This window comes from Dermochelys coriacea, chromosome 1 (genome assembly GCF_009764565.3).
Source record: "Dermochelys coriacea isolate rDerCor1 chromosome 1, rDerCor1.pri.v4, whole genome shotgun sequence".
NCBI lineage: Eukaryota > Metazoa > Chordata > Testudines > Dermochelyidae > Dermochelys > Dermochelys coriacea.
In genome coordinates, this window is record NC_050068.2 from 233,308,703 (window position 1) to 233,336,661 (window position 27,959).

The 27,959-nt window shown below is 40.4% G+C and overlaps 1 protein-coding gene across 1 annotated transcript in view; it reads right to left on the minus strand.

The window, feature by feature from the left end:
* Positions 1-27,959, minus strand: part of ST8SIA1 (ST8 alpha-N-acetyl-neuraminide alpha-2,8-sialyltransferase 1) — a 172,654-nt gene that overhangs the window by 37,294 nt on the left and 107,401 nt on the right. Inside the window, 2 exon segments of the mRNA XM_038388127.2 lie at positions 15,935-16,027; positions 23,989-24,098. Of these exon segments, the coding sequence (XP_038244055.2) occupies positions 15,935-16,027; positions 23,989-24,098 (203 nt within the window).

Sequence of the window (27,959 nt, forward strand, 5' to 3'; positions counted from 1 at the left end):
ACCCCCTCTTCTTTGCTGGGAGGTATAAAGACAGAGTGGTGCCCCAATATGGGGGGCGCTGGCAGTGAAGGAGGAATGACTTGGACTCCCTGAGGATGTGCCATTCAAAACATCTGCATTTCAGCCTCCAGCTGTGGGACTCTTTAGGTGTTTCTGATGAAAACTAAAGCTACCTGCTCCTGGCAGAACTCAAGAGAGGACAAAAGTAGAATTCCCTGCCATTCCCCTGTGGAGAATCATCCAGAGCATAACAGGCTTTATTGGCCCATGAAGTTGTGTTTCACACCCATCAGTGTATGCATAGGGGTGAGGGGGAGGGAAGACCCTGGCCATATATACACACACACACACACACACACACACACACAGAGTGTGATCAAATCCTTATTTAACAATAGTCTGCTCTGCTTTCTTTACTCCTTATCTTTTCAGTTTTACAAGGCCACCATCCAGGCTATTCATCCTGTGTATCTTCCACAAACAATGATAACAAGAATAGCTCTGGTGCTGAGTCAGCATCCATGCTTTAGCGGGTAGCCTTTAAGGGTGGGTCTCAAATGGGTGCTCTCAGCTTCTGGGAGTGTTTCCTCACAACTAGCAGGGGAACGTTGGTGTGGGAATAAACACTGGAAATGAATGAGCAAATAAGAATGAACCATCTGAAGGGACACCAGTAATAGGTCAAGTTTCCCCAACAGAGTCAGCAATGAATTTAGCTTAACATATTTAAGAAAGAAAAGCTCTCTTACCACATTGAAGTATAAAGCAGCATCTCAAAGTAAGACATTTTAAAAAAAAATTCTTTTCACCATTTATGCTGCTTGTTACCTTTCGCCTTTCATTCAGTTTTGAGAATGACATTCTGTTTATACTGTTTGTTTTAAACCTGCTGCCTATTAATTTCACTGGTGACCCCTAGTTCTTGTGTTATGAGTAGTAGTAGATACCACTTCTTTATTTACTTTCTCCACACCAGTTATGATTTTATAGACCTCTATCATATCCACCATTAGTAGTCTCTTTTCCAAGCTGAAATGTCCCACTTTTATTAATCTCTCCTCATACGGTAGCTGTTCCATACCCCTAATCATTTTTGTTGCCCTTTTTAGAACCTTTTCCAATTCCAATATATCTTTTTTGAGATGGGATGACCACATCTGCACACAGTATTCAAGATGTGGGCGTACCATGGATTTATATAAGAGCAATATGATATTTTTTTTATTATCTATCCCTTTCTTAATGATTCCCAACATTCTGTTCACTTTGACTGCCGCTGCACATTGAGTGGATGTTTTCAGAGAACTATCCACAATGACTCCAAGATATTTCTTGACTGGTAACAGCTAATTTAGACCCCATCATTTTATGTGTTTAGTTGGGATTATGTTTTCCAATGTGCATTACTCTGCATTTATCAATATTGAATTTCATCTACCATTTTGTTGCCCAGTCATCCAGTTCTGTGAGATCCTTTTGTGGCTCTTTGCACAGTCTGCTTGGGCCTTAACTATCTTGAGTAATTTTGTATCATCTGCAAATTTTGCTACCTCACTGTTCAACCCTTTTTACAGATCATTTGTGAATATGTTGAAAGGACTGGCCCTAGTAGAGACCCCTGGGGACACCACCACTTACCTCTCTCCATTCTGAAAACTGACCATTTATTCCTACCCTTTGTTTCCTATCTTTTAACCAGTTACCAATCCATGAGAGGACCTTCCCTCTTATCCCATGACTGCTTACTTTGCTTAAGAACCTTTGGTGAAGGACATGTTCATCATCATTGCTCTGAAATGTTTCTTTGCATATAAACCTTCTGTGAAGGTCCCCTTTCTGGAGAAATGGTGTCAACAGCATCAGAAGCAATAATTATCACACATGCACAAAACGACAATCCCCCACAGAACAGTGGGGTAAATGAATTAGAAATTTGGAATTTGTACATATAAAAACAGCAAATGCCATTTGAAATGTAAAGAGGGGGAAATAGTGAGACAGTTTAATTTGGGGAAAATGCATTTAATTTTTTAAAAAATATTTAGAAGTATAAACATTCTACACTCCAAAGAAAAGGAAGTCCTAGAACTTTGTGACCTAAATTTTCTCTACCTTCTCTTTCTGAGGATACAACATGGGGCAAAAATAATTTTAAAATACCCCAGTATAGATGATTTTATGTGCTCCAAATTGCTATAACATCAGCTATTAAATATCTGAAAATTGTTCATGTATGACATTTTAAAATAGCCTACATTAGGATGGAAAAATGTAAACTTTTTAGTATTTAATTTGCATGTAAGACACAGAACCTCAAAAGCCTGATATTTACGTGAGTAGCCCCACAAATTTCCGTGAAACTTTCACATAGGTAAAGTTACACATGTGCATAAGCATTTGCCAGATGGGGCCCTAAAGCTGTCCATTTAAGTACCCAAAAGTCAGAAAATGGCAGTGATAAAGTTGTATGCTGTGTTTTTGTAGACCCGTCATTCCCAGGATATTAAAGAGATAAGGTGAGTGAGGGAATATTTTTTATTGGACCAACTTCTGTTAGTGAGTGTCAAGCTTTCGAGCTTACTCAGAGCTCTTCTTCAGATCTGGGAAACGTACTCAGAGAGTATGTATAGATAGCAATATAAGCCCAGGCTCAAGCCTAACCTCCATTCCATCCACACACCAATTATGTTAACCTAGTGCTCAAATCAAGGGTCCCAGGACTCTGCAGGCCTGGAGGGTCTGAGCCCATGTTAAGCTGGGACCAAGGGTCTGAGCCCTAGTGCTTTCCTGTAGGCACGAGGCCCCAGCTTGACTCAGATCATAGAAGTTCTCTGACTGTATCCCTGAGTTCCTGGGGGCAATGTCCTTAGTCCTCTCTATGCTGACAATCATGGTGCAGTGTATTGTACTCCATTGCAAATGGAAGCCACGTGTCTTTCAAATTGCTGCAGCTGAGGTCAGCATGAACCCATTGTCTGCAGAACACCAGTCTGCAAGCACACTATCAGAGAGCCTGCAGGGGTTTCAATGGAGAGCGATCGGAAGCTTTTTGCAAAGAGAGCCTGAGAGCAGAGTGGGGACTAAGCCACAGTCCTGCAGCTCCTGGCTCAGCACAGCTCGGGGAGGGATGACCCCCAACACCCTGGCCACTCTCCCTCCAGCAGGGTAACCATTTGGTCCTGCTGCACTCTCTCTCCCTTCAGGGGCTACATGTGCAGAGGTGCCTTGCCAGTGTGCACCATGAGGGGAGGGTGTGGGAGCCAGCCCCAAAACTTCCCCATTTCCTCCCAGGGATCCCTTATCTGGGGAGGCACTTCACCATCCCCCAGCCAGCCAGGTTTCCTCTGAACCTACATTTTATATCAAAACTTCAAAACAGACAAAAATCAATACAAAAACACCTTCATCGAACATCCCATTTTAAAAAAAGCATTGCAAAGTTTCATTTTAATAGTTTGACAACCCTGGAGACTGATGTCTAGAGCCCTGCACATATGCAGATATCCACTTCATATCTGCAGATGTCCACATCCGCGGATGCGGATAGTCGTGGATCATTTTTGCAGAGCGGATGCGGATACAAATTTTGTATTTGCGCAGGGCTCTACGGATGTCCTAAATATTCTCAAAACAGGGGCACATGGGCGTTTTCCTGCCATTGTGATTCAGCCTAGAGGTGGAGAGCCCAATTCTCAGATTAGATGATAGGCTTCTAAAACAGTGCAGTCGTAGGCCTAAAATGTCAACACTTGGGGTGGGGGGCTGCTAGCCACTCTGGGATAGGGTTACTTTGACTCGGGTCTGTGCACTGCAGTGTGGACACCAGAGCCCTAGGTTCAAGCATGGGTCCGAAAATCCTTAACCTAGAGTTAAAATGCAGTGTAGATGCTCAAGCACAGGGTTCCCTGACACTGGTTGGCTGACTCAAGTCCCATGAAGCGCAGGCTTACATTGCTGTGTAGGTATACCCTGGCCGTCACCGCTAAATACAAGGTGGACCAGATTGTTTAGTGTTAGTAGTTAACCCATATTTGAAGGGACCATTCAAGGTAAAGTGGACCGTTAACACCCCTACAGTCATAGGGGGGAATGGAGGGTGGGGAAAAGGCAACTGGAGGGCAGTGGTTGTTAGTGGCTTATAGATTCTTGCAATAGGCCTTAAATCCAGTGTGTCTATTCAGTCCATGATTTTAAATGTTTAGCAAAGATATGAATTTAAGCTCCCACTCTCGTCTTTTGAAAGTGTTGTGCAGGTTTCCTTTGAGGATGAAGACTGATAGGTCAGATATAGAGAGTGATCAGGGTGAGGAAGCTCCAGAGAGGGCACAGATCCTATATGCAGATGACCTTCTCTCTCAGAAGGATATCAGATCTGTAGATTTCAGGGACTGAATCCACTGCTTGTCAGAGGAGGAATGCCAAACCCACCCCAAGGTAAATGAATCAGGAGGAAACTAGTTTTGTTAGTTTCCTTTGTTAAGGGAATATTGCAGGATTTTCTTGCCCACTGCAACTCCTCCAGTTGCTTTTTCCATGAAAGGGTATGATAGGCTTACATGTTGTTAAGTTCCTCATTTTCACACATATTAGATTCAGTCAGATTTAATTAACTAACACAAAGAAAAGGGAAATTGAAGAAAAATTCATCTTCATTAGGCATATGTGTGTGTCTATAACATATAAAGTTACTCTGATGTGCTTGCTACTGAGAGATTGCAGAAGAGTGTGTGTGAGAGTTTTTTATTCTCTCAGTTTGCCAGGAGCATAAAACACAATTATGCCTGCAATACATTTCAGAATATTTTTTCCAATGACCTTTTAGGGCACAGTAAAAAAAGTTTGTAGGTAGAGCTAGTTGAAATGCGTTTTTGAAAAAAAAAAAAAAAAATCACAAAATATATATTCTGAAGTTTTCAAAATGCGATTTTTATTTTATTTTTTGGGGGGGGAATCATGAATTATTAAACAACACAAGCACTAATGCAGAATCTTAAAGCACCTCACTGTTCACTTTTTGCCATGATAAAAATTGACCATTCAAATCCTAGTTTTTGTTCCCTGTCTCCTAGCCAGTTCTGGATCCATAACTATACTTTGTCTTTATCCCCAGGACTACTTAGTTCCCTTAGTAGCCTGTTGTGAGATATTTTGTCAAAGGCCTTTTTAAAGTTCAAATAAATTATATCAGCTGGTTTTCTGCAATCCACTACTTTGATTCATTTGAAGGACTTTCCTTTGCAGAAGATGTACTAGTTATATCCTACCATGACTGTCCAGGTCTCCAATTCTACTTTTTGTTATAATTTCTGCCAATTTCCCTGGTAGAGATATAAGGGCTTATTTGTCAATTTTCCAGGATCACCCCTAGAGTTTTATTAAAAACACATGTACAACATTTGCTTCCCCTCACTGCCTTGCTATATAGCAGCAGTAAGAGAGAAATTTTCTCTTAACATACTGTGACAGCTCATGACAGAGCCCCAGGCCAATTCACTTGTGTATTAGAATAGATCAAAGTGATTATTAAATGTATAAGAGTATTTGATGTTTAAACTTCATGAAAACTAGTGGGATGTTTCTTGCATTGTTTTCACTTATCCGTATCCCATTATAATGTTGTAGCAATAATAATAATAATAATAATTTTCCTTTCCTTTGCTAATAAACCTTAAAAAGAAAAGGAGTACTTGTGGCACCTTAGAGACTAACAAATTTATTAGAGCATAAGCTTTCGTGAGCTACAGCTCACTTCTGTAGCTCACGAAAGCTTATGCTCTAATAAATTTGTTAGTCTCTAAGGTGCCACAAGTACTCCTTTTCTTTTTGCGAATACAGACTAACACGGCTGCTACTCTGAAACCTGTAATAAACCTTAGTTTACTATAGAATTGGCTGCCAGCGTAGTCTTTGGTGTAAGATTAAGAGTACTAATTAATCTGGGGTAAGTGACTGGTCTCTTGGGACTGGAAGCAACCTAAATGTGTGTGATTGTTGGTTTAAGTAACTTTTTAATCACAAATCCTGTTTGTCTGGGTGGCAAGACAGGCTGGGGAGTCTAAGACAGTGATGGGCAACCTGCGGCCCATCAGGGCAAGCTGCTGGCGGTCTGTCAGACTGTTTTGCACGGCCGCTCGTGGCCCCTGGGAGCTACGGGGAGCTGTGCAAGTGTAAACAAATGGCCTGGCAAAATGCCAGCAGCTTGCCCTGATGGGCCAAATGTGGCCCGCAGGCTGCCCACCACTGGTCTAAGGATACTGTCTGTAACTCCACAGTAAGACTGATATAGCGATCCAGGAGTTCACATTTGTTACTAGCTTGGTGAAATCTAATTGTAGAGCACATCACCAGCTTGGGATGTTTGCCCTGTTTCTGACAGTTTGCCACGAGGTAGTTACTCACAGTCATGAGCTGCTCCAGATAGTGTGACACATACATGTACAAATAAATTTAGCTTGCAGATGCTGTTAACAACTTGTTTCCCTTCCCCTGCTTATTTATGCTTGTCTTTCCTCCTAACAGAGTATTTTTAAAAAAAAAAAATTGAAGCAATCACTCACTGACTAATAACAAGATACATACAATTTTTCATTTGGCATCATTTTGGCTCTTGTACTTAGGGAACTGAGTACTTAGGGAACTGAGCTTAGATCTGAGGAAGTGAAAAAGTGCATATAGAAAACAACCAATAAAACATACTGGCATGGGATCACACCCACCCCAAGCTAATGCTGAAATGCGAAGAAAGAGAAAGGGAAGGGGCTTTTTAGTTTGGAACCTGCACTCCTAAGAAGCAAACAACAATGCAGAGAAGGAGAGGAGGAAAGAGCTGCAGCAAGTGCATGTGATGCATCGTGCATTGCCTGTTTGTCATTCCAGGTACTAAATGGAAAGCAGACAAGTAATGTGACAAAGGCCTCTCTTGCACTTTGTCTGTGGTCCTCCACTGCAAAAAGTAAAAGTTAGATTCATTCTCCATGGTGACAATGCACGACAAGCGTACTCACTGCTGAGTGGCCATTGAGATTAAACACTCCACACATTGGTTTTAATAAAGGCAGGACAGATTGGAGAGCACTGGTGGTCAACAGATTCGGTTATCTAGTGCTGATATATCCCCTCCATGCATTCACCCGCTTCCTCACGCGTGGGCTGCTGTTCTTCAGGAAGGCAGCTGGTAGCCACATGCTCTAGCATAGTGTATTGTCAAAGCAAGAGGTGTCTCTTCATGCTTATGAAAGAAACCCTCTCCACGCTCCCTGTAGGGTGGCAGGTGCACCTACATGTCACTACTGATTCCACTGTGCTGAACAGGCATACTGAGTGGCATTAAGAGCTGGCTAGACATCCCTCTTCAACTGGACATAGTGGAAGTGTCCCTCCATTATCCTACGTGCTTTCACAGAGAAGGGCTCCTCCTGAACACAAGGGGCAATTCTGACAAGACTAGTCTTCAGGGCTGTCCCACAAAGATTTCTTGCTTGTCACGTCAGTGCAAAGATGTTTAGTCCCTGCTGCTGCTGCTGCTGAATTGATACTGCTCCTCCAGAGCATGATGTCAGGCCATGTATGAAATTGCCAGATTCCATTTTTTGAGCCACCATTCCTGTTGACGTATGTTGTAGATGGCTGAGGTCTATCTGCCTGTTCCCTAGGAGAAAGGAAGTCAGACTGGATTTAAAACCAGGGGTCAAGGTGCCTGACCATAATGAAATGTTCCTTGCCCATTATGAATGTTGTGTGGCCGTTACCAAGCAGTTCAGACATGTTCTCTACCAGGGATTCTCCAGTGAAGCCCTTTTTCTGGCTGTATAGGGTCTGCATGTGACTCAGTTTCTTCTTCAGTAGGCAAATCCAAGGTATAATTGGACTGATCCTTCAGTCATCACTGCTGGCAAGCTTTGCCACATCAGAATGGCACAAGATGTCACACAGCTTCTTCTTGAATGGCCAGTCAGAATGAGCTAAATGCAGGCTGGTGTCAGACTGGGCCTGGGGCAGTACCCTAGACATAAAGTGTTTGTATGGCAACTCTGTTCACACAGCTGGCTTAGCATACAGAAGGAGGAATTCCCCTTTGTCACCCCCTCCTGCTTCACCTGGAGACAGGGTAGTTGCAAGCTCCCCCTACAGCTTTCAGGATGCAGTGTGTTGTACAAGATGGTCTGAAATGGCCTTTCTGGCTGTGGTAAGGAGTGTCTTCGCTTGTCTGTCCCCGGCCAGGAATTCTCCGACAACAAGATTCAGGCAGTGGGCAACGTAAGGAATGCATGCGAGTCCATCATCGTGCCCTGCTTTCATTATGTTGACCACATTGCCAGATGACAGGAAGAGGGGCTGTAAGCACTCCTCAGTGACAGCTGTCAGTTTCTGCAAGATGTCCTGGGCAGTCCAGTGAGTCTCCGAGCCACAAAATGAGAGAGTGGCATGTTGTCAATGAAGGGTGGTGCTGCCACTGCTGATCCAGTGTGCACTGACAGATATGTAATCTTTGGTCTGATCCCAAGTCCACATGTCTGTGGGGAGGTGTACCCTCACACCTTCACAGTTGCCTGTGGCACCATGAACAACAGAACACAGCTCTGTCATTGCTTTCTTTGCAAAGAGTGACTGAGTATCCGCCAGCTTGGAGCAGCAACAACAAACTCCGTGAAGCCTTCATTCTCCATGAGAGAGAAGGGGAGCATGTCCGTAGCCAGCACCTTCATAGAGACTGCAGTCCACAATCTTCCCTGTGAATCACTCCAAGTTGGAGATAGATGTGCAGATATATTTCTGTCCTCTCAAAATGCTCTCAACTAGCATCTGCTGACTGGTGAAAGAAAAAGCACATGACAACACTCTTGAAGTCAATGGAGCTACAATGATTTACACCAACTGAGAATCTGCCCCTCAGTGAAGAACCCCACAAAGGGATCCTCATGGAGATTTCTTGAGGAAAAAGAATCTCCCATTAGGTCTTACTGAAGGAGGCGATGATCCTGTCCCATATTTCTTAGCCCTCTAGGTCTCTATGTATTCCCTCTGGGTCTTCCAAAGAAAGCTGGTCAAAACACAGAAACATATAGTTGCATAGAAAATTTCAAAACTCTGTTTCATGGGTTCTAAATGGACTCATTTTCCATTTTTCCACAATGTTTTCCACGACATCTCTCTTTTTTCTTTTAAATTTTTATTGAAACCATTACCAAGCATTTTCTGTTTGTCAAAATGCATTTTTGGAAATAAAAACTGTCGAATAACAATTTCAAACATGATCTGGAAGAAAAATTAAATGAAAAATATTGACAAAAATGTCTTAAACTGTAGCAAGAAAGAAAATTTCAAATGTTAATTATTCATAAAAAGTTCCATTTTTAAAAAAAGGTAATTGTTCATCTGAAAAATAATTTAATGTGAAGATTTTTGACCACTCATTGTCCTCCAGAATGTTTACAACATAAAGATGAAGTTTTGGGTGGCTTTTTCAGTCACCAGCCCTCAATAGCCATCCCTCAATGGTCTAGCAACTTATATCTCCCATCTCACGTTATTGGCCAGACTCAGATTCCTGAAATAACTTACTTCACAGTAGAGATCATTGTTGGATTCAGTCTTGACTCTGCACCCTTTTGTATTTGAAGTACATTATAATTCATTCTTCAATTTCATGATCACATACCAATACTAACATTCAATATAACATCACATATATTTTTTCAGCCTTAGTTACCTAGGGGCAGTTTCTTGCAGTATCACCTATAGCTCTATGAGTGCCAGACAATCAGAGAATGTCATTTATATTGTATGCCAAGGACACAATGAACATTACTTACACAACCTGTATGTGACTTGACTGATAGTCGGTCAGAATTTGCTGGCATATTCACCACCTCAATTCACAGCTAATTTTGCTTTGTAATTAATTGGCTAACTTGCACCTAAAGACTCTGCACCGCTTGTTGCAAACAAAATATATAGTAAATGGATACTAACAAAAATGTTTGAATACCCATCTAAGGATGATCTTGTGATAAAGGTATGGGAAGGGGTCTCAGGAGATCTAGGTTGAATTCCTATCCCTGCCATAGATTTCCTGTGTGACTTTGGGCAAGTCACTTATCTAAGAGAGAAGTTAACTTATCATATACCATGTCTATGGTGTAATGATATAGTGAACCATTCTGATAATAAATTACTTTTATTCCATTTTTAATTGTAATATTTCAAGATTGTAACTCCAGCCCCAGAGTCGCTGCCTATACAAGGAGCCGCATATTAACTTCTGAAGAGCCACATGTGGCTCCGGAAAAGAAAAAGAGTACTTGTGGCACCTTAGAGACTAACAAATTTATTAGAGCATAAGCTTTCGTGAGCTACAGCTCACTTCATCGGATGCATTTGGTGGAAAAAACAGAGGAGAGATTTATATATACACACAGAGAACGTGAAACAATGGGTTTATCATACACACTGTAAGGAGAGTGATCACTTAAGATAAGCCATCACCAGCAGCGGGGGGGGGGGGGGGGGGGGAGGAGGAAAACCTTTCATGGTGACAAGCAAGGTAGGCTAATTCCAGCAGTTAACAAGAATATCAGAGGAACAGTGGGAGGTTGGGTGGGGGGGAGAAATACCATGGGGAAATAGTTTTACTTTGTGTAATGACTCATCCATTCCCAGTCTCTATTCAAGCCTAAATTAATTGTATCCAGTTTGCAAATTAATTCCAATTCAGCAGTCTCTCGTTGGAGTCTGTTTTTGAAGCTTTTTTGTTGAAGGATAGCCACTCCGTTGGTCACCCCTGGCCTAGAGGAAACACTGGCTTTAGACTTTTACAATGGAGACAGATATACCTTCACTCCACGAGTTGAAGCATTTAGGGTTCTACCTGTTTGTAAAGTCAAATATTTTTCCTGGTTGTTAGTGCTGCATGAAACATGCTAGACATCATGTGTTAACTCAATCAATAAACTATGATTGTGCAGTATTATAGAATCCTCTGCAAGGTCACTTTACTATGTTACAGTTGAAACGATGGTACAAGTATAAAAGTCATGCTGCCAGACACTCACAAAAAAACCAAAACACAAGTAGGTGGATTTAGAGAAAAATGATTCTTCAATGAAGGGCACTAAAAATCTCATCTCTAACCCAGAGGATATTGACCAGATAAGCTTTTTGATTCAGATCTTCCTGCAGCTAACTAGGAGCTTGATCCTGAAAGATGCTGAGCATTCTAACTTGATCTAGTAAATCATTTTTGCACGTGATTAATTTTAAGCATTTGTATAGTCCCATGAACTTTAGTGGAACTACTCACATATTTAACTTTAAGGACATGTTTAAGCATTTCTCTGGATTGAGGCCAGAGCTCTCAGCACATTGCAGAATCAAGCCCTACAATAAGAAAATGAGGGGAGGATGTGGGGAAGGGAGAAATCACAATTTTTTTCCCCAAGCATTCCAAAACATGAAGACCCTCCTGTTTCACAAACCTAATAAGGGAAATGTATGCAGCTAGGTATGTTACTAAGAACGTTTCTGTTTGGTTTTGCCAGCTGTCTCTTCAATACAGTCTCTGAAGGAGACAGCGGGAAACAAGTTTTCCTGTTACAGTTTGCCAGCAAAATGAAAATGTGAGAAAGTGAGAATGAAAAGCAGCACATATGGGCGATAGTGATGATGTTGCTAAGACAAAAATTTGCATTTAAAAAAAAAAAGTCTTTTTTGCATTGGTGATTACTGTTATGATCACTATCAAACCCCCTAATGAAAATGTGTGTGAGATATACATACACACAAAATACATGTATTTATTCATACAAAAACTACATTAAAATAACCCCTAAATCAGGAAATTCCATGGACAGACTTAATCCTGCTCTTTTCTGCGCCTGCTTTAAAACAATAAATTAGATGCTACTGTTCCACTAACAGAAGATCACACACTACTTCCTACAACCTTAGATATACGTGTGGAATCTTGAAATACTACAATTAAAAATGGAATAAAAGTAATTTATTATCAGAATGGTTCACTATATCATTACACCATAGACATGGTATATGATAAGTTAACTTCTCTCTTAGACAAGTGACTTGCCCAAAGTCACACAGGAAATCTATGGCAGGGATAGGAATTCAACCTAGATCTCCTGAGACCCCTTCCCATACCTTTATCACAAGATCAACCTTAGATGGGTATTCAAACATTTTTGTTAGTATTCATTTACTATATATTTTGTTTGCAACAAGCGGTGCAGAGTCTTTAGGTGCAAGTTAGCCAATTAAATTACAAAGCAAAATTAGCTGTGAATTGAGGTGGTGAATATGCCAGCAAATTCTGACCAACTATCAGTCAAGTCACATACAGGTTGTGTAAGTAATGTTCATTGTGTCCTTGGCATACAATATAAATGACATTCTCTGATTGTCTGGCACTCATAGAGCTATAGGTGATACTGCAAGAAACTGCCCCTAGGTAACTAAGGCTGAAAAAATATATGTGATGTTATACTGAATGTTAGTATTTGTATGTGACCATGAAATTGAAGAATTATAATATGCTTCAACTACAAAAGGGTGCAGAGTCAAGTCTGCATTTGCAAGTTAACTTTATTTCCTAACTTTTGAGCACTTCTTGGTTCAATAGCAATGTTATGATTTCAAAGCTTGACTGGCTTGCCAAAACTATCAATAGCGCATGTAGGGCCTAATCTTCAGATGCTGTAAATCAGCATAGGTCCCTTGACTTCATTGGATCTATGTTGTTTTACATCAACTGAGGATCTGTCCCATAGAATCCATTGTCTAGGATGGTTTGATTAGATACCACTGAAAGACTCCGCCCAATGTGTCTTAGGAGGACCACAGGAGGGAGCCCCTCTCCTGTAGAGCCAGAGAGTAGAAAGACATTACAGAGTGCCGTTGACACCAAAGCCTGCAACATTTCAAAGGATAAACCCCATAAACCCATCTATTAAGATTGTAGAAGGAAAACACGAAGGAGCTGTTTGTTTACTCCAACTTCTTTTGTTTCATCCATTTAAAATAGGGCTTGATCCTTCCCCCATTGGTAAATGGGGATGGGAGTGGGATAAGACAATGTAAAACTTCCATTACTTAAATGGGGCAACACTAGGCTCATAACATGGGAAAGTGACTTATCTACTTTTTATGGATGAGATTCCAGTTATGCACCAAGTAGATGCACGACAGTGACATCAAAGAGTCCTAATCAAAACATGGCCTTGTTCTGGCCCTGTGAGTTTGCATCCCTATGCTCATACACAGTAAAGTGAATCAGGAATTTGGGATTCTATTCCTAGTTCTGCCTCTGGGGCTTGCTGACCTAGAGCAAGTCATCTTCATCTCTGTGCCTAAATTTCCTCATCTGTTAAAGTGGGGTCAAGAATACGTGTTCCTCACGGAACTATTCCTAGGCTCAAGAACCTCATATTAAAAATAATTATAGCAGTGCAAGATATTATTAAACCAGTAGGAAAGTGTTATCACTGAAAATCTGTGCAAACTCTGAATACCACGTGTGTTCCAATGTAATCTTCCATCTGTCACTGAAGCATTTGCTAGAGGTGACACTGGGGCAGCAAAAGACACTCATACGGATACCGTGGAATAGACATACGTAGATGGCAGCTCTGTAAACTGAATTAAAACATAATTACTTGCATCATGAGGATTTCCTATGAAACCCCTCAGCCAAAATAGGACTGGAGTGGGAATTAAATAGTGCATAGGTGTTGCAAGAGCTATCTGCACAGGAGAGAATTTTTACTCTAATTAAAACTTTATATTAGTATCTTAGTATTGCCATCATCCATGTATTGTATGAAGACAGGTCAGGACTAGAGAATTCAAATTTTACATGTTCACTTCAGGACACAGCATAATATTTTATATAAACGGCTGAAAATTTCATGTCTAAACAATCAAATTCCCCCCTCCCCCCCAAAAAGTGAACATGTGTTCAGAATTTTGAAATGCCCAATCCGTCATAACATCATTTGGTTTTTCACTTCCCTGCTCAAAAGTTTTAATGCCCTTCATTATATTCCCATAAACACTGAGATCATGATTAATATTCTAGCTCATCCCCATCTCTGTTACATTTGTTTTAAGTATAGAGGGAAATGATAGTAGCTCAGGATACCACTGTCTGTGATTGTCAATAGTCTGATTTTTTTAACGGCATCTAATGTAGTTTTAATGTTCTAAAGAAAGCTGCTTGTGCATCCTTGAAATAAAGTCCTTACCATGTCCAATATGTCTAACCATAAAATATTTGGTAAGGATAAGTCTTCTGGAAGGGGTGAATTGTGATGCAGCCTCAATTCACTAAATCTTCCATAACACACTTAAGAGGTATTTGAGATGTCAAGCCTCATCAATATCAAAAACTACCTAAAGTAAGGACAAGAGGAGATCAGAAAAATGGTAATGAGTGTAGGAAATAACATTATCTGAGGCTAGCTAACTATAATTTAAAGAGAGATTCAAATCAAAGCCAGAGATCTGAATATCCTTGAACTTCATGGAAGTTTGGATCACTAGCCAGATCTAAACTTCATAGGGAGTTTCTAACCATAGAAAGGGACAAATCAAAATCCCAAATTGTAAAAACTGAGATCTTGATTTGTATTCTACCTTTGAAGCCCAGGCCCATTTATAATATACTTATGATTAGCTGTAACTTAAAATGCAGCTGAAATCATGAGTTTGGGGAACATGTGAAGGAAAGGTCAAAAAGACCTTTATAACATTCATCCCACTTTTCATTACTGATTCAGAAACCAGAGGTGGCTTAAAAATCATCTCCTCATGACCTGACTTTCTGGCAGAGAAAGAGGACTTTATCAACTTGTTTAAAAACTGTCATGGCTCCAAGCATCTATAACAGTTTCCACCACTATATATTTGTCCTCCCTCCTTACATCTCTGCCATCTACCTCACTAAATGGCTAAATTTCTCCTTCATATTGCTACAACCCTCATCGCCACTTTCTGCCCATCCCCCTTGCCTCAAGATATTGTGAACTGCTTAAAGGAAAAAAAACAAACAAATCAGACACCATCCAGCAGAAACTCTCCTCTTGCTTCGCCCCCTCCCACACTCACTATTCCATTCCTTCCTTCCTTCAGCTCTGACCTCCTACCCTCTGGTCTCCAAAGCTGAGGTGTCTTTTATTCTCCTCATCCACCCCCTCAACCATATTCCCTCCCATCTTTTGTTTCCTGTTCTATCACACTAGATAATTCCACAGTCATCCTTCCTTCCCATGCTTGGAAACGCTGTCATCTTTCACTCTTCTTTTCCCCTCACGCTCAGGCTATTGCTAAATCCTGTCACTTACTTGTTTACAAAATTATCTAAAATCTCTTCTTTCCTAGACCTCCTTACTGAAAAAACCTTTGTCTATGGCCTGATAATCTCCTGCCTTGACTATTGTAACCTCCTTCCTGAAACTAACACTGCTCATGCCCCCCCCATTTTATCCAAAATGCCATAACCAAACTAGTCTTCCTCGCCTGCTGCTCTAACCACTTCATAGATCCCTTCATTAGCTCCACAGTCCCTTCCACTGTGCTGCACTTTCAGCAAGTACTGCAGGCACTGCCCTGCCGTAATGGTAAAGGGCCTAGCACATTTGGGTAATAAATAAATAAATAGAGCTGATTAAAAAAAACCGAACAAAAATTGAAATTGTGTCTACATTTTCCCCATTTTTGACTTCATCTAAAACTGAAATTTTGAAAATTTCAACCAATTCTAATAAATAATGGGGGGGGGGTTCATACAGTGCAACAATCAGTTCTGGCTTTGGTTGCTTTCAAGGTTGTCCTTGCTTACAACATGATGTTAATTTTAAAGAACATAACTCTTTCACATCAACATCTATGATTCTCCTTGCTGAACAAGAAAGAATGTGCTTTCTACCTTTTCTCAATTATACTGGGATTAGCTGTCACCAGCTGGGTCTTGGAGCCAACATCCTTGCTGTATTCACTGGACAGAGGAGGAAGGTTGCATCTGCAGAAACAAAGACATCCAAGATTTGTAATTGTCATGTTCCAGTTTCAGCCTTTTTATATTGTAGGAATCCAGTTTGCACATAAGGTCATGCAAACTGACAGAAAATTTGCAATACTAATACTGGGCCAAATGAAAAAATGGTTATGGGCTAAATCTTCAGAATTGCTTACACTTTATTTAAGCATCAAACTCTCCTAATATGTGCATCTACAACAGGGTATTTTTGCACTAAAATGTGGGTAAGTGCAGATTTATGCACTTTTGAAGGATGGTCCTATATCAGTGTATTGACAGTAAATTCTGAAGCAAATAATGAAAAGTGCCTAGATTTATATATCGAATGTCCCTGCTAACAGGCTATAGGCAAAAGGGGACATTATGCACAGAAATACATTTCAACTAACCTTTTTAAAATCCCATTCCCCTCTGTATTTTTCCTTGTTGGCTGACTGTGTCCCAGAATGCATCATTCTGGGACATCACAACCATCATGGACTACATATCTTGCAAACTGTGAAGCTTATGGTATTTTTGATGTCACATTCTGAAATCTCTTCAGTAGAACAGAAAGTACCAACTGGACTCCATAGGTGGAGGAAAAAATATTTTTTAGTGGTTACTTAACATGAATTTCTGGGTTTGAATGCCTCCCACAACCTGGATGCGGGAGACATTAAGTACACTGTTCTACTTTGCAGATCATTTTTAGGAAAGAAGATAGGTAAAGGGGAAGACAGAGAAAAAAATAAAAAAGAAACTACCATCACTGAAACTAGACCCAACTGCTCCACAATGAAGAGATGGAAGGTGGAAATAATGTTAAATATAGGCCAACCTGCACCAACACCATGCATTGTTGTAATCCCAATGAATACATCTTGTGCAGAACCACATCCCTTGCCTGCTTCATTCACTGAAACTGCAGCATAGAGAAACAGAATACGATCGAAGGCAGCATTTCTCAAGCTGGGGGTCCTGACCAAAAGGGGGTTTCAAGCCTATTGTAGGGGGATCACGGTATTGCCACCCTTACTTCTGTGCTGCCTTCAGAGCTGGACGGCCGTAGAGCAGTGGCTGCTGGCCAGGTACTCAGCTCTGAAGACAGTGCTGCTGCCAGCAGCAGTGCAGAAGGAAGGATGGCCTGGTATGGGGAGGAGGGGGCGTGGCAGGGTAGTCACTTCTTTTTGGGGGGAGGTTGTCATAGCTTGAAATATTTTCAAAGAGGTTCCCAGCAAAAAAAAGTTTGAGAACTCCTGATCTAAGGGAAGGAAAGGGTGCATGGCTAAGTATAACAGCCCTGCTTTTTATGCTCCCCTCAAAAGTGCATGCTCAGAAGAGGTGAAGCCAAGCAAAAAAATAAAACAGCCTCTGATTGTTTTAACCTACACAGGCAACTGCACTCAACCCAGTGGCTATGGGGACTCAAAAGTCAAGCAGGGCAGGCTCTAGGAGAGACAGCAACATCATTTCACATTCATTTCCTTTTCTCCTGTTTTACCAGGATGACAGAGATTTCTTTGGCCCAATTCAGATCCTCTTGCTCCCATGAAAATCTACCTTATTTTTTGGCACTATGCTCTCCCCCAATTCTCTTTAGCTCCCCTTTCCTGGATGTCCTGTGTTTATAGGACTGACCAGATACAAAAGTGTGCTCCATTAATCTGTTCCTTTGTGCACTACTTCCAGGCAATAGGTGTCATGTACCTGTAATGAACACTGGTTGCTCATTCCAAGCATCAACTAGATTCAAATTGCATGGGGCCTATATCCTGCCTCAGTAAAAGGTGGGAATTTGGGGGAATAGGGAACGGAATGAGCTCAGTTTCTGTGCCAATTTCTAGTATTACCGTAGAAAGGGTTAATGCTATAATGTTCACAGATTCTAAAGACCAGAAGGGTCATCTACTTAGACCTCCTGAATAACAGGCCATAGAACTTCCCTGAAATAATTCCTGTTTGAGCAAGAGCATCTCTTAGAAAAACATCCAATCTTGACTTAAAATTTGCCAATGATGAATAATCCACTAGGATCCTTGGTAAGTTGCTCCAGAGTTTTAATTACCCTCACTGTGAAAAATTTTACACCTTATTTCCAGTCTGAAATGTTGTATGCTGTAGTACGCATTCACTGCAGAGTGTCAGTCAGGGCCAAGTAACAAGGAATGCTAGTACCATAGCAGTCCGACTGCTGCCCTTGGCAAGTGTTTTCACTGCATTCAATGAAGAGCCCCAAACCCTTATAACATGAGGAGGAATTTTGCATATATTTGCATAAATTCAGATACAAAGCCATCAGAAGCATGGGTTTATATTCATGCTGTCAGAAAATTCCAATATGAGAAGATAGTTTAAGTCATTTGTAGAGAGCCATGTGTCACTATTATTTTCTCTTCTTCATGGTTGCAATTCTTAAAAAGAAGAAAAGGGGAATATTGACCCTTGAGCTGGCTGGGTTTTTGTTTTGTTTTTATTTCTTTTGATAATTGTTTTCTCATTAAAAAAGGGGCTTCAATAACGACAACATTTTTCTTGGAAAAAATTCTCTGTTGACATTTTTCAATGACATTCCAAACAAAGAATTTCAATAAACTTTTTTTCAAAACTTTCAATGTCAAAACCAGCAGGAAAATCCCACTCTGTCTTTCACTTTTTTGAAGTGGGAACTAGAGGGGTATAAAAAAAGAGAAAGTGTAAAATGAAAAAATTTCATGAACTTTTTGATTAAATGAAAAAACTTGGGGTTTGGGGCCTTCTTAATTTTTTTTATATAAAATATACTTACCCCCTTGCAAACAAACTCTAATACCCCTTAGTTATTATTTCATCACTCAAAAAAATCCCAACAAATGCAGAAAAAGTCAAGCCACTTTCAACACTGTAGTGGTGCTCTCAGAGGATCTGGTAACATATCAAAAGATGCTAGGATTCCAGCAATGAAAAAAAATGTTATCTCCTATTTTCTCTTAAATATTTTTCTGTGCAGCTACTGTGGATTTTTTCTTCATGTCAGAGAGCAAATTTAAGACCTGAATAAAATGAAATCCTAACCATGAGCAAAGCATCATTAGCAACAAGATAAATATTTGCTTAGATTTCTGTCTTGCAAAGAAATCTGGGGAACCTGGATTTTGGATTATATAATGATGACAGAAGTCAAGGAAACAGAAGGTGACTTGGAGACATTTTAGGACCAGAGCTAATTCTTAATTCTCACAAATCACTTTCAAATTGCATGAGATCCCTCTATCAGGTCAAGTTCTGCCACCCTCATTGATGTTGCATAATATCTTAGACAGAGCAATGGGACTGCTTGAAAAGTAAGGTAATTACTCAGCGTGAGTAAGGGCGGCAAAATGGAGCTCCAACTGAGCACCAAGCACATCAAAAGAAACAGTAGATTGCTCCAGTTTCCCTGTAAATTTAGTCATCTGTTGTTACATGGAAATACAACAGATTGGCAATCCGGCTAATGAACTTTTTGCATTTGGCAGGATAAGTCTCAGTATCTTTATATTTAAAGCACACATGCACAGGCAGATCAAGTTTTCACTGAATCAAGGTACACTCTTTTTCAATGCTTGTTTAAATCATTGTCCTTTATAATTGCATCGCCATAACTTTATCACCCAAACATATGAATAAATAAGTTTGCTTTTATAAACGAGTCGCAGATGCATCATTTAAAATCAAATTCCCTTCATCAATAAATCTCTCTCCCAGCTTGTGCTGCAGCATGGAACATTAAGAAATTGGCTGAGGACCCAGCTGGAAATTCAGCAAGAAGCCAGCTGGTCAGCAGAAGTCCCTTTGCTTTTTCAATTATTTTTTAGGCTGGTTCACACAATGCCAAGTCCCAGACAGTTGTTGGACAGACTGTGAAGTGGAAGTTTCATACTAGCAAGGAGCATGCATTTTTAATTATACCACAACCACTTATTAATCATTTAATGAATCTTTTGATCTTGGGCAGGGGACGGGAGGGAAAAGAATTTCTTGAGGCCAAGAGCTTATGTAAATCCTCTGACTGTTGGCCTCAAAGCAATATGGATTTAAATATGGTCTTTGAATAGTATCTGTTGTATCTTCTCACTGAAACCAAGGCACTAGAAAAAAATGCGATCAATATGCAGAGTTCCCTATGAGGTAGTACCAGTTTCACAGCTGAGACCCTCATGCTTTATAGGTAGCTGGTGAACCAAGAAGAAACGTAAAACTACCCAAGGCAGTAAGAACTGTACTATGCTTATCCCACAAAGAAGTCACTCTTTCCATATCTTACTGATAATTCTTCTTACCATATTTGTTTTCTGTACTCCAAAAATCTAGATGGGTGCGTTAGCCATAAAAAGGCACTGGGTGTAATTCTTTAGACAAGACTAGGGGATTCACTAAGCTTTAAAATTATTGTTTCAATGCATAGTCTTTTTGCCTTTCAATTATTAAACAGATGGAGGAGCAGCCAGCCCAAACGTGAGTGGCACTGTGACCCCAAGCACCAGGTCGTAAGCATCATTCAAATTTGGCTTGGTGTCATTCCCCTCCTGCTGTCATGATGGAGGGGCAGCTGGGCCAGACCTAAGAGCTGCTGTGACCCTTCACACCAGGTCATAACATATGGAGCAGGGAGTGAAGCCTAACCCCCCAGGGCAGGCTGAGTTTATTAAAATCATGGAGACAAACAGAAAAAGCACAATATCCAAGAAATTTTCATCACTGTAATAAACCTGCAGCCCTAATGACAGTTTATGATACTATATGTACTATACAGTCTTACGCTCCCAGAGGAACCATTGTAGGTGGACCCTGCCCGGGGACAGTTCTCATTATGAAACCAGCTCAGATAAACTCAATTGGTGGTCTCTCTTTTGGACAGGCCAAACAACTGACTTGCAAACCAGGCTTCAGGTGCACAGGTAGAGTTTAAGAAAGGAGTAGAAAGGGTTGCACAGAGATTGATGCAGAATATTTGGTTCCATCTATGGTTCTTTAATAAGAACCAAATTTAGCAAAATTTAACTGGGGATGGGAAATGTAGCAAATAGCAAATGCACACAGTGCTTAGCAAATTTATTGTTATCAGGTGGCCATGCCCTCTACTTCATCCTCTAGATAATCAAATGAAGAACAATGATTGTCTTCAGTCCTTGCAAGAGATCATTTAACCCATTTGCCCTCTTTGAATGACCATGCAGAGGACAGGTACAATCATGATTACTTTCCCAAAAGACACTCAGGGTGTTTCCCTATTTTCAGGCTACTAAGCAGCATAATAAAGCAAGAACAGGAAACTGATGATTGATTGGCTTTATGACTAAGATGCTTACACATTACTCAAACCAATAAGGAACCATATTGAGGGGAAACAATACAATTATTATGGATGTGGATGGGCAATGGCAAGTTGATGTGGTAGACAAGCACAATGGTGTATAATCTGTACATCTGTAGAGGGATAAATGTGCTGTCAATCTGGCTGGAGGTGAAAAGGACAAATCTGAATTTTTAAATGAAAAAATGTGTTTGAAGATGTTCATTTAGGTTCTTTATTCTAATGCACTGGCCCGCCACTGTAGTACACATACCACTAGTGGGACAAAAGCCACCAGCAGGTGGCACCTGGGTTGGTTTAAAGCAGTGTTTCTCAACTGGTGGGTCACGACCCACTGAAGCAGCTATAAAAGTTAATCAAGAGTGATTGCGGTGCATTGAAAATTTTATTTCAACCTAAAGCAAAAAAAAAAACCCCAAAACTCAAACCACCTCACTCCCCTTCTGCTGCCATGCACGATTTCCCTTCAAGGTCAAGTACTCTCTGTCAACATCTTAAAACACAAACAAATTATATAGGCTTATTGTTATCACTGATATAATTTCTATTCTTACTCTTACAGTAAACTTAAGGTAGGGTCACAAAAATGTGGTCTTCAAATAAGGGGTGGCAAACCTGAAAAGGTTCAGAAACACTTGTTTAAGGTATATTGTCAAATAAGAATCCATTATGACTACCCTGAATACAATTATGAAGGTGATATGCCAAATACTTTTGAATTTTAGGTGTGGTGGGCTACATCTTAAAGACTGAGATCTGCTGCTCTAATGCAATCTTTGTATTATTACAACATTATTTAGTGTGTGTTCAAGCAACTGAACAGGTTTAAACTCCTCCATTTTCCATATTACTGTGTAATTAACTTTAGTGATTACAATATATCAAAGAATATAATTGTAATCTTGTGACAGATCTCATAGGAGATGGATAGTAACTGAATAAATTTAAAATAAAAGCATTTTGAACAGGGTAAAACTGCAATATGGTTTAAAATTGGTATAATATTTGATGTTACTGAAGAAGTATTTTAAAGGAAGCTGCACAAAGGTCTTTTATTAGCAAGCTGAAGCAACTTCATGTAATTTTTGGAGACATTACCAAGTAAAATATATATATTTTTACACTCAACTATAGAATTACAGCAATTAGATATGGAAAAGGCCAATTAAATCTAATGTACTCCACCTGCTAATGAAAAGCATTTCACCACCTGTATATTATCCAGTACACTTAAAAGTTCTTAAACCTTTCCCCATAAATATGACGGTGTGTGACTAATGCAATCCTGCTTGCAATCAGCTGCTAGATTTTGCAGGATTTCCCCCTACCACTTCTATCCAACTCACAATACACTAAAAATAGCCTATGGCCAAGTTCCCCTTTTGGTAGCGGGAAATGTTTTCCTATCAGTCCACAATAGATGCCCTTAAAAATGTTCTAATTGTCTTTGTAACTAATTTTCATTACTGAAGCACGCCTTAGGTATTCCATAAACCAAGTATAAGGAACTTTAGGGAATACTGCAATAATCTTATCTAGTTGCAAATGCAAAATGTAAATGTTTTAAGAGCAACCAATGCACTGTCCCCCTCCGTGCCTATTTTCTTTCCTGTATATATTTTAAGTGTACAGTACATATTTCCTTTGTCTGTAGTTTACTTCTCTGTTCTATTAAGGAAGGTATATGGTCTCTTGGGTGCAAACCAGAATTATGGTAACAATGTTTGTTTTTTCACAAATTAGTAGAGTTTTATAATAAACCATCAAAATCTGATCAGGGAACTCTTAGAAGTGGGAGTTAATTCTGCATCCATTTCAGAGCCATGAAAAACTCCTATAGAGATGAGAAATGGCATGCTTAGCTTTCCTTCCTCCTCGCTTCTCCCACAACATTTTTCTTGTTCATATTTAACAAAGAGGAACTAAATTTCTTTTCCTCCCCTCCAATATCTAGAGTACAGATCTAGATAGTGCCAAATTCAATCAAGGAAGAACTATATAGCACAAGGTCCTGCTTGACAGATCCTAATACCTTCAGAAACGCAGGAGCAAAAAGAGAATGAGGGGAGTTTAAAGAAAACTGTGTCGAGGAAAGAAGTCTGCTCTATTTTAAGATGGTCAGAACTGAATCTTAGGGGAGAAAAGTCACAGGAAAACATTTTAGCCCACGCGGTCTCATTTATGGGTCTCTCCCTGTCAAGTTCTATCTACTCAGATTGACTTCAATGGGGTGGGGATGAGCATATGAGTTTCATAAGAGGGCACTCAGCACCTTGTAGGATCAGACCCTGCCTAATGTAGTTAGAAAGCAAAAGAAAAGGCAGCTTTCTCTCTCACTGCCATTGTATTTGTCAGGCTAAGGTCTAATGTGGCCTAATTCATCCATCTATAAATCTCCCAGAGATAAGCTTCCCCCTAGCCAGGGAGGGCATACAAGTCTGCCATTGCTGCCCTCCCCCCAAATCACTTGTGTAAATCACCCTGAAAAAGAAAAAAGGCAAGTTACAATTGATTAATCACAAACAAACAGCTTTGAAAGATCGTAGACTTAGCGGGGGGGGGGGGGGGTGGTTGGAGCGGGGGAGAGGAGGAAGGAGGGAGGCAGCGCTGCAGCAGGGTTCTGTCTTACCGCATGACAAAATCTGCTTGATCTATTTGTCTGCCACAGCCACTCTTCTTCAGAATCCCACCATTTCCCACCACGGAGCATTTCTTCAATGGGAGCTGGAATGGGGTAGCCTAGCAACAGAAAACAAGGCCAGTTTTTACAGAGGAGAACACACAATCTTTGTTTGTAGCAGCCACTCCTGAGGCCTATCGGGAACTAGGGAGGGGACAGGTCTTGGGATAGGGACAACAAAAGGGGAAAGAGGAGGGCGAATGAAGCTTGGAAATTAGTCCAAAGTATGAGCAGTCTGATTCCCACTCCCAAAAGCAGACTCCATCACTATCCAGCACTAAGATAATGTAGTTATTGTATGAAGCAGAATTTCAGAGTTATAAATTCCTGGTGTTCACAAGCAGTTGTGCAGTAGGATGTATTTTCTATTCAAATTTACCAGGGCAGAGTACAATAGAAGGAACACAAAGGAATAAGAGAGAGACAAAGTGGGTGAGGTAATATATTTTATTGGCCAACTTCGGTTGGTGGAAGAGAAGTTTCTTAGCTTCACAGAGCTCTTTTCAGGTTTGGAAAAGGTAACAAGGGAGTCATAGCTATATACAAGATGGGACAGATTGTTAAGCATAAGGGGTTAACACAGGTTGCAAGAAGCCACTTAAAACAAAGTGAGCAATTAACACCTCTGCAATCATAAGATAAAGGAGGGTTAAGTAGGTTGCAAATTGTTGTTATGAGCCATAAAACCAGTGTCTTTATTGTTACCATGATTTTTATTGTCTAGCAGAATTATGAGTTTAAATTCCCAAATTTGTCTTTTGAAGTAGTTGGGCAGATTTTCTCTAAGGATGAGGACTGAGAGGTCGGATATGGAGTGATCACTTTGCAAAAAATGTTTGCCAATGGATGATAGGGTGTTTTTCTCTTTTATTTTTCTGTGTGTATTCATTCGAGAGCACAGTGATTGTCTGGTTTCACCTACATAGTTGTTGTTGGGGCCTTTGATGCACTGGATGAGGTATACCGTATGCTGTGATAAGCATGCGTAGGACCCATGGATCTTGAAAGGTTGTCTCTTCCACCAACAGAAGTTGGTCCAATCACCCAGCTTGTCTCTCATATCCTGGGACCAACACAGCTACAACACTACAAACCAAAGAATATGAAAGACACCTTAATGAGATTATACACAAAAGACACAAGGCAGGGGGGAAGGAATAAATGAGGAAGAAGTTTAGTTAGAGCAGGGTACTGGCCACCAGGGCTCCTCCTAAATTCTATTCCTGGCACTAGCGCTGCTCATTCTGTGGCCTCAGGCAAGATATTTAGGGGTTGACTGCAGCTCCCTAAAACCTCAGCCAATCAATCCTGGTATAAATTAAAGCTGCGGACAAACAGTCTTTATTTACCATTGTTATAAGATCCCTTCTAGCACTTTAACAGTGGATCAATGCAGAGTTAAGGTATCACGACGGTGCTATAGGGTTAACATTGTCGCAGTGCATGACAATGATAACATATTACATATAGACTAGTAGCTGAAAGCCTGTGCTCTCACACTGATGTAATTCTTAAAGTCATGTGTGTACAAAAGCCAAAAATGGGGGGCATGCACAGTGTTAGAGTGAGCAACATTGCTGTGGGAACAGGTTTCCCAAATTTTTTGCACAGAGCTGCCGCCTGGCTGGAGGCACAACCCCTGTTTGTTACCCATGTAACTGTTACTCCCACTTCCTCTGATCAGCTGTCACGTTCCAACGGAACCTTCAGATGCCAACATTCCATCTGGTGCTCATGGGGCCCAGTGATGACTGAACCTGATGTTATTCTGAACAAAACCAAGCTTGTAGTTGTTCCCAATCCTTCATGCTGACCCAAAAGACATTCTAGGCTTCAAAGTGACATACAGAGTAACAATCCTGGAATCTTATTACATATTTCCTTTCATTTGGAAGGAAACTAAACTTACATGTAGAAGAGTCCTTTCATCTGCCTCTGAAATACATCCACCTGTGGTATCAGTTGTGACAGTCGTTTAAACAGCACACAGTAACACTATCAATCAGTTTAGCACACAAAATAAAAAAAAATACTCCATTGAATTGAAAATACCTGGGGAATTCAAAGTAGGTAGGATGAAGTTACCATTAATAGAATTTGTCCAGAAAATTTGGGTTAATATTCTCTTGTAAAAAAATGTGCAAAGATTTTTTATCTCCCAAGGTTGTCAGAACCTCACTCACACAATAAAGACAGAATCATTCTATGCATCATCCTATGTCAATGCAAATGTCATGGTGGTGTGGTGGAGCTCCACAAGACAATTATTCTTGCAGGACAAATCAAAATGGTGGCAGTACTTATACTTGCCTAAGTATTGGAGGGGATGTATAGTGCAACATTATGTATTATTCTTATATCTCCATAACGCACACACCAGGCATAACAGTGTAGTGAAGTACAGAGAACCAACCCAGAGTTTCAGTCTGAATTATGAATGTATCAGGTCTTTATGTTTTAAATCCATAATTTAGTTTCTTCCCTGTAAGTAGCTTTTCCCCCTCAGCAAACTGGATTCTATTCAGCTGGTTATAAAGCCATCACCTGCTTTCTAATTAAGAATATCAAAATGTTTTGTGTATGTTAATCCTGGATTACAATATGTTAAGGAAGAAAAATTAGTTTTGATTTACTCATGTCTGGCTACTGCTAGGAACAGTGATAGCAAGGCAAAGTGACACTAAGTATGCAACCACATTCTTGCTTGTGCATCTGCTTTCTCAAGAACATTTTTTAATTTACACTTTTATTGAACTAGGAATCTAGCTCCCTTCAAAAGTGACCCTGACCAAATGACAACCTGCAGGCTGATTGAAAAAAACATGTATAGACATTTAGAATTGAAAATGTTGGTTTTCTTTAAATAGCAGTGCCTTTCTTACTCAAGTTATCACACAGTCCTTTACAAGACAATTAGTTACATAACGGTAGCTCAGTAATGGTGTATAGGCAAAATGCAGCAGCCATTAACTCTTCATTTTCAAGAGCTGCGAAAGACTTCATTATATAATTCCTGTTTTAATACATGTCACTGGGCTTAATCCCAAATTACAGTGAAAATGTAGGAGTCCCTAAATATTTAGCAATACTGTAGGTCAGTCTTTCCAAAAGTGCAGTCCTTGGATCCTCGGGTCCATCGTGGGTTATGCCAAGGCCAGATTGCACCAGAACAGCGGGTGCCATTTTGTTCTCCCCACAGTGTGAACTCATACTCACCATGTGTGAGAGGTCACTCTGGCAGGGATGTTACCGTAGTACCAGGAATGAAAGGGGTCCGGGATATTTAGTCAGATGCCAAAGGGGTCCTCTGGCTGAAAAAAGTTTGGGAACCATTGCTGTAGATTAGTCTGTCCTGACGTTCAAACCTATTTTATTGAGGTGATTTGTTGGCCAACACAGAGGGGTTTTCACTTATTGATTCTAAAAGCAACAGTAATGTTTTACACTTGTATAACACTTTTTATTTCAAAATACTTTATAAATGTCACCTACCACTGAAATGCAGTCACTTCTGTAATGTGGGAGAAATTTCTGTAACGGTGCCAAAGACACCAGGGCAGACTCATACTTACAAAGAGTGCCATGAGACCTTTAACATCGACGCAGGCCAGACAGATCCCCCAGTTTGAGATTATCAAAGGAGACTGGGGGATTGGCCACATAAATTCCCTTTGAAATCAATGAGGCTATAATCCCCTTGGAAAATCTGATCCTCAATTTTTAAACTAATAGATTTCAAGACCCAAGAAGGACAAACGAGGTAAAACCAAAGCACCAGGGTTGCAGTCTGTGGTTAGGGAGTCCAATAAAAAAGAGTAGAGAGGTGTGTGTAGGAGGCCAGACATGGCTGTGCCCTTCTGCACCAGCCTGCAGAAGAGGAGATCAGTCACACCATCCAATGATGGAAGAGAGCAGGTGAT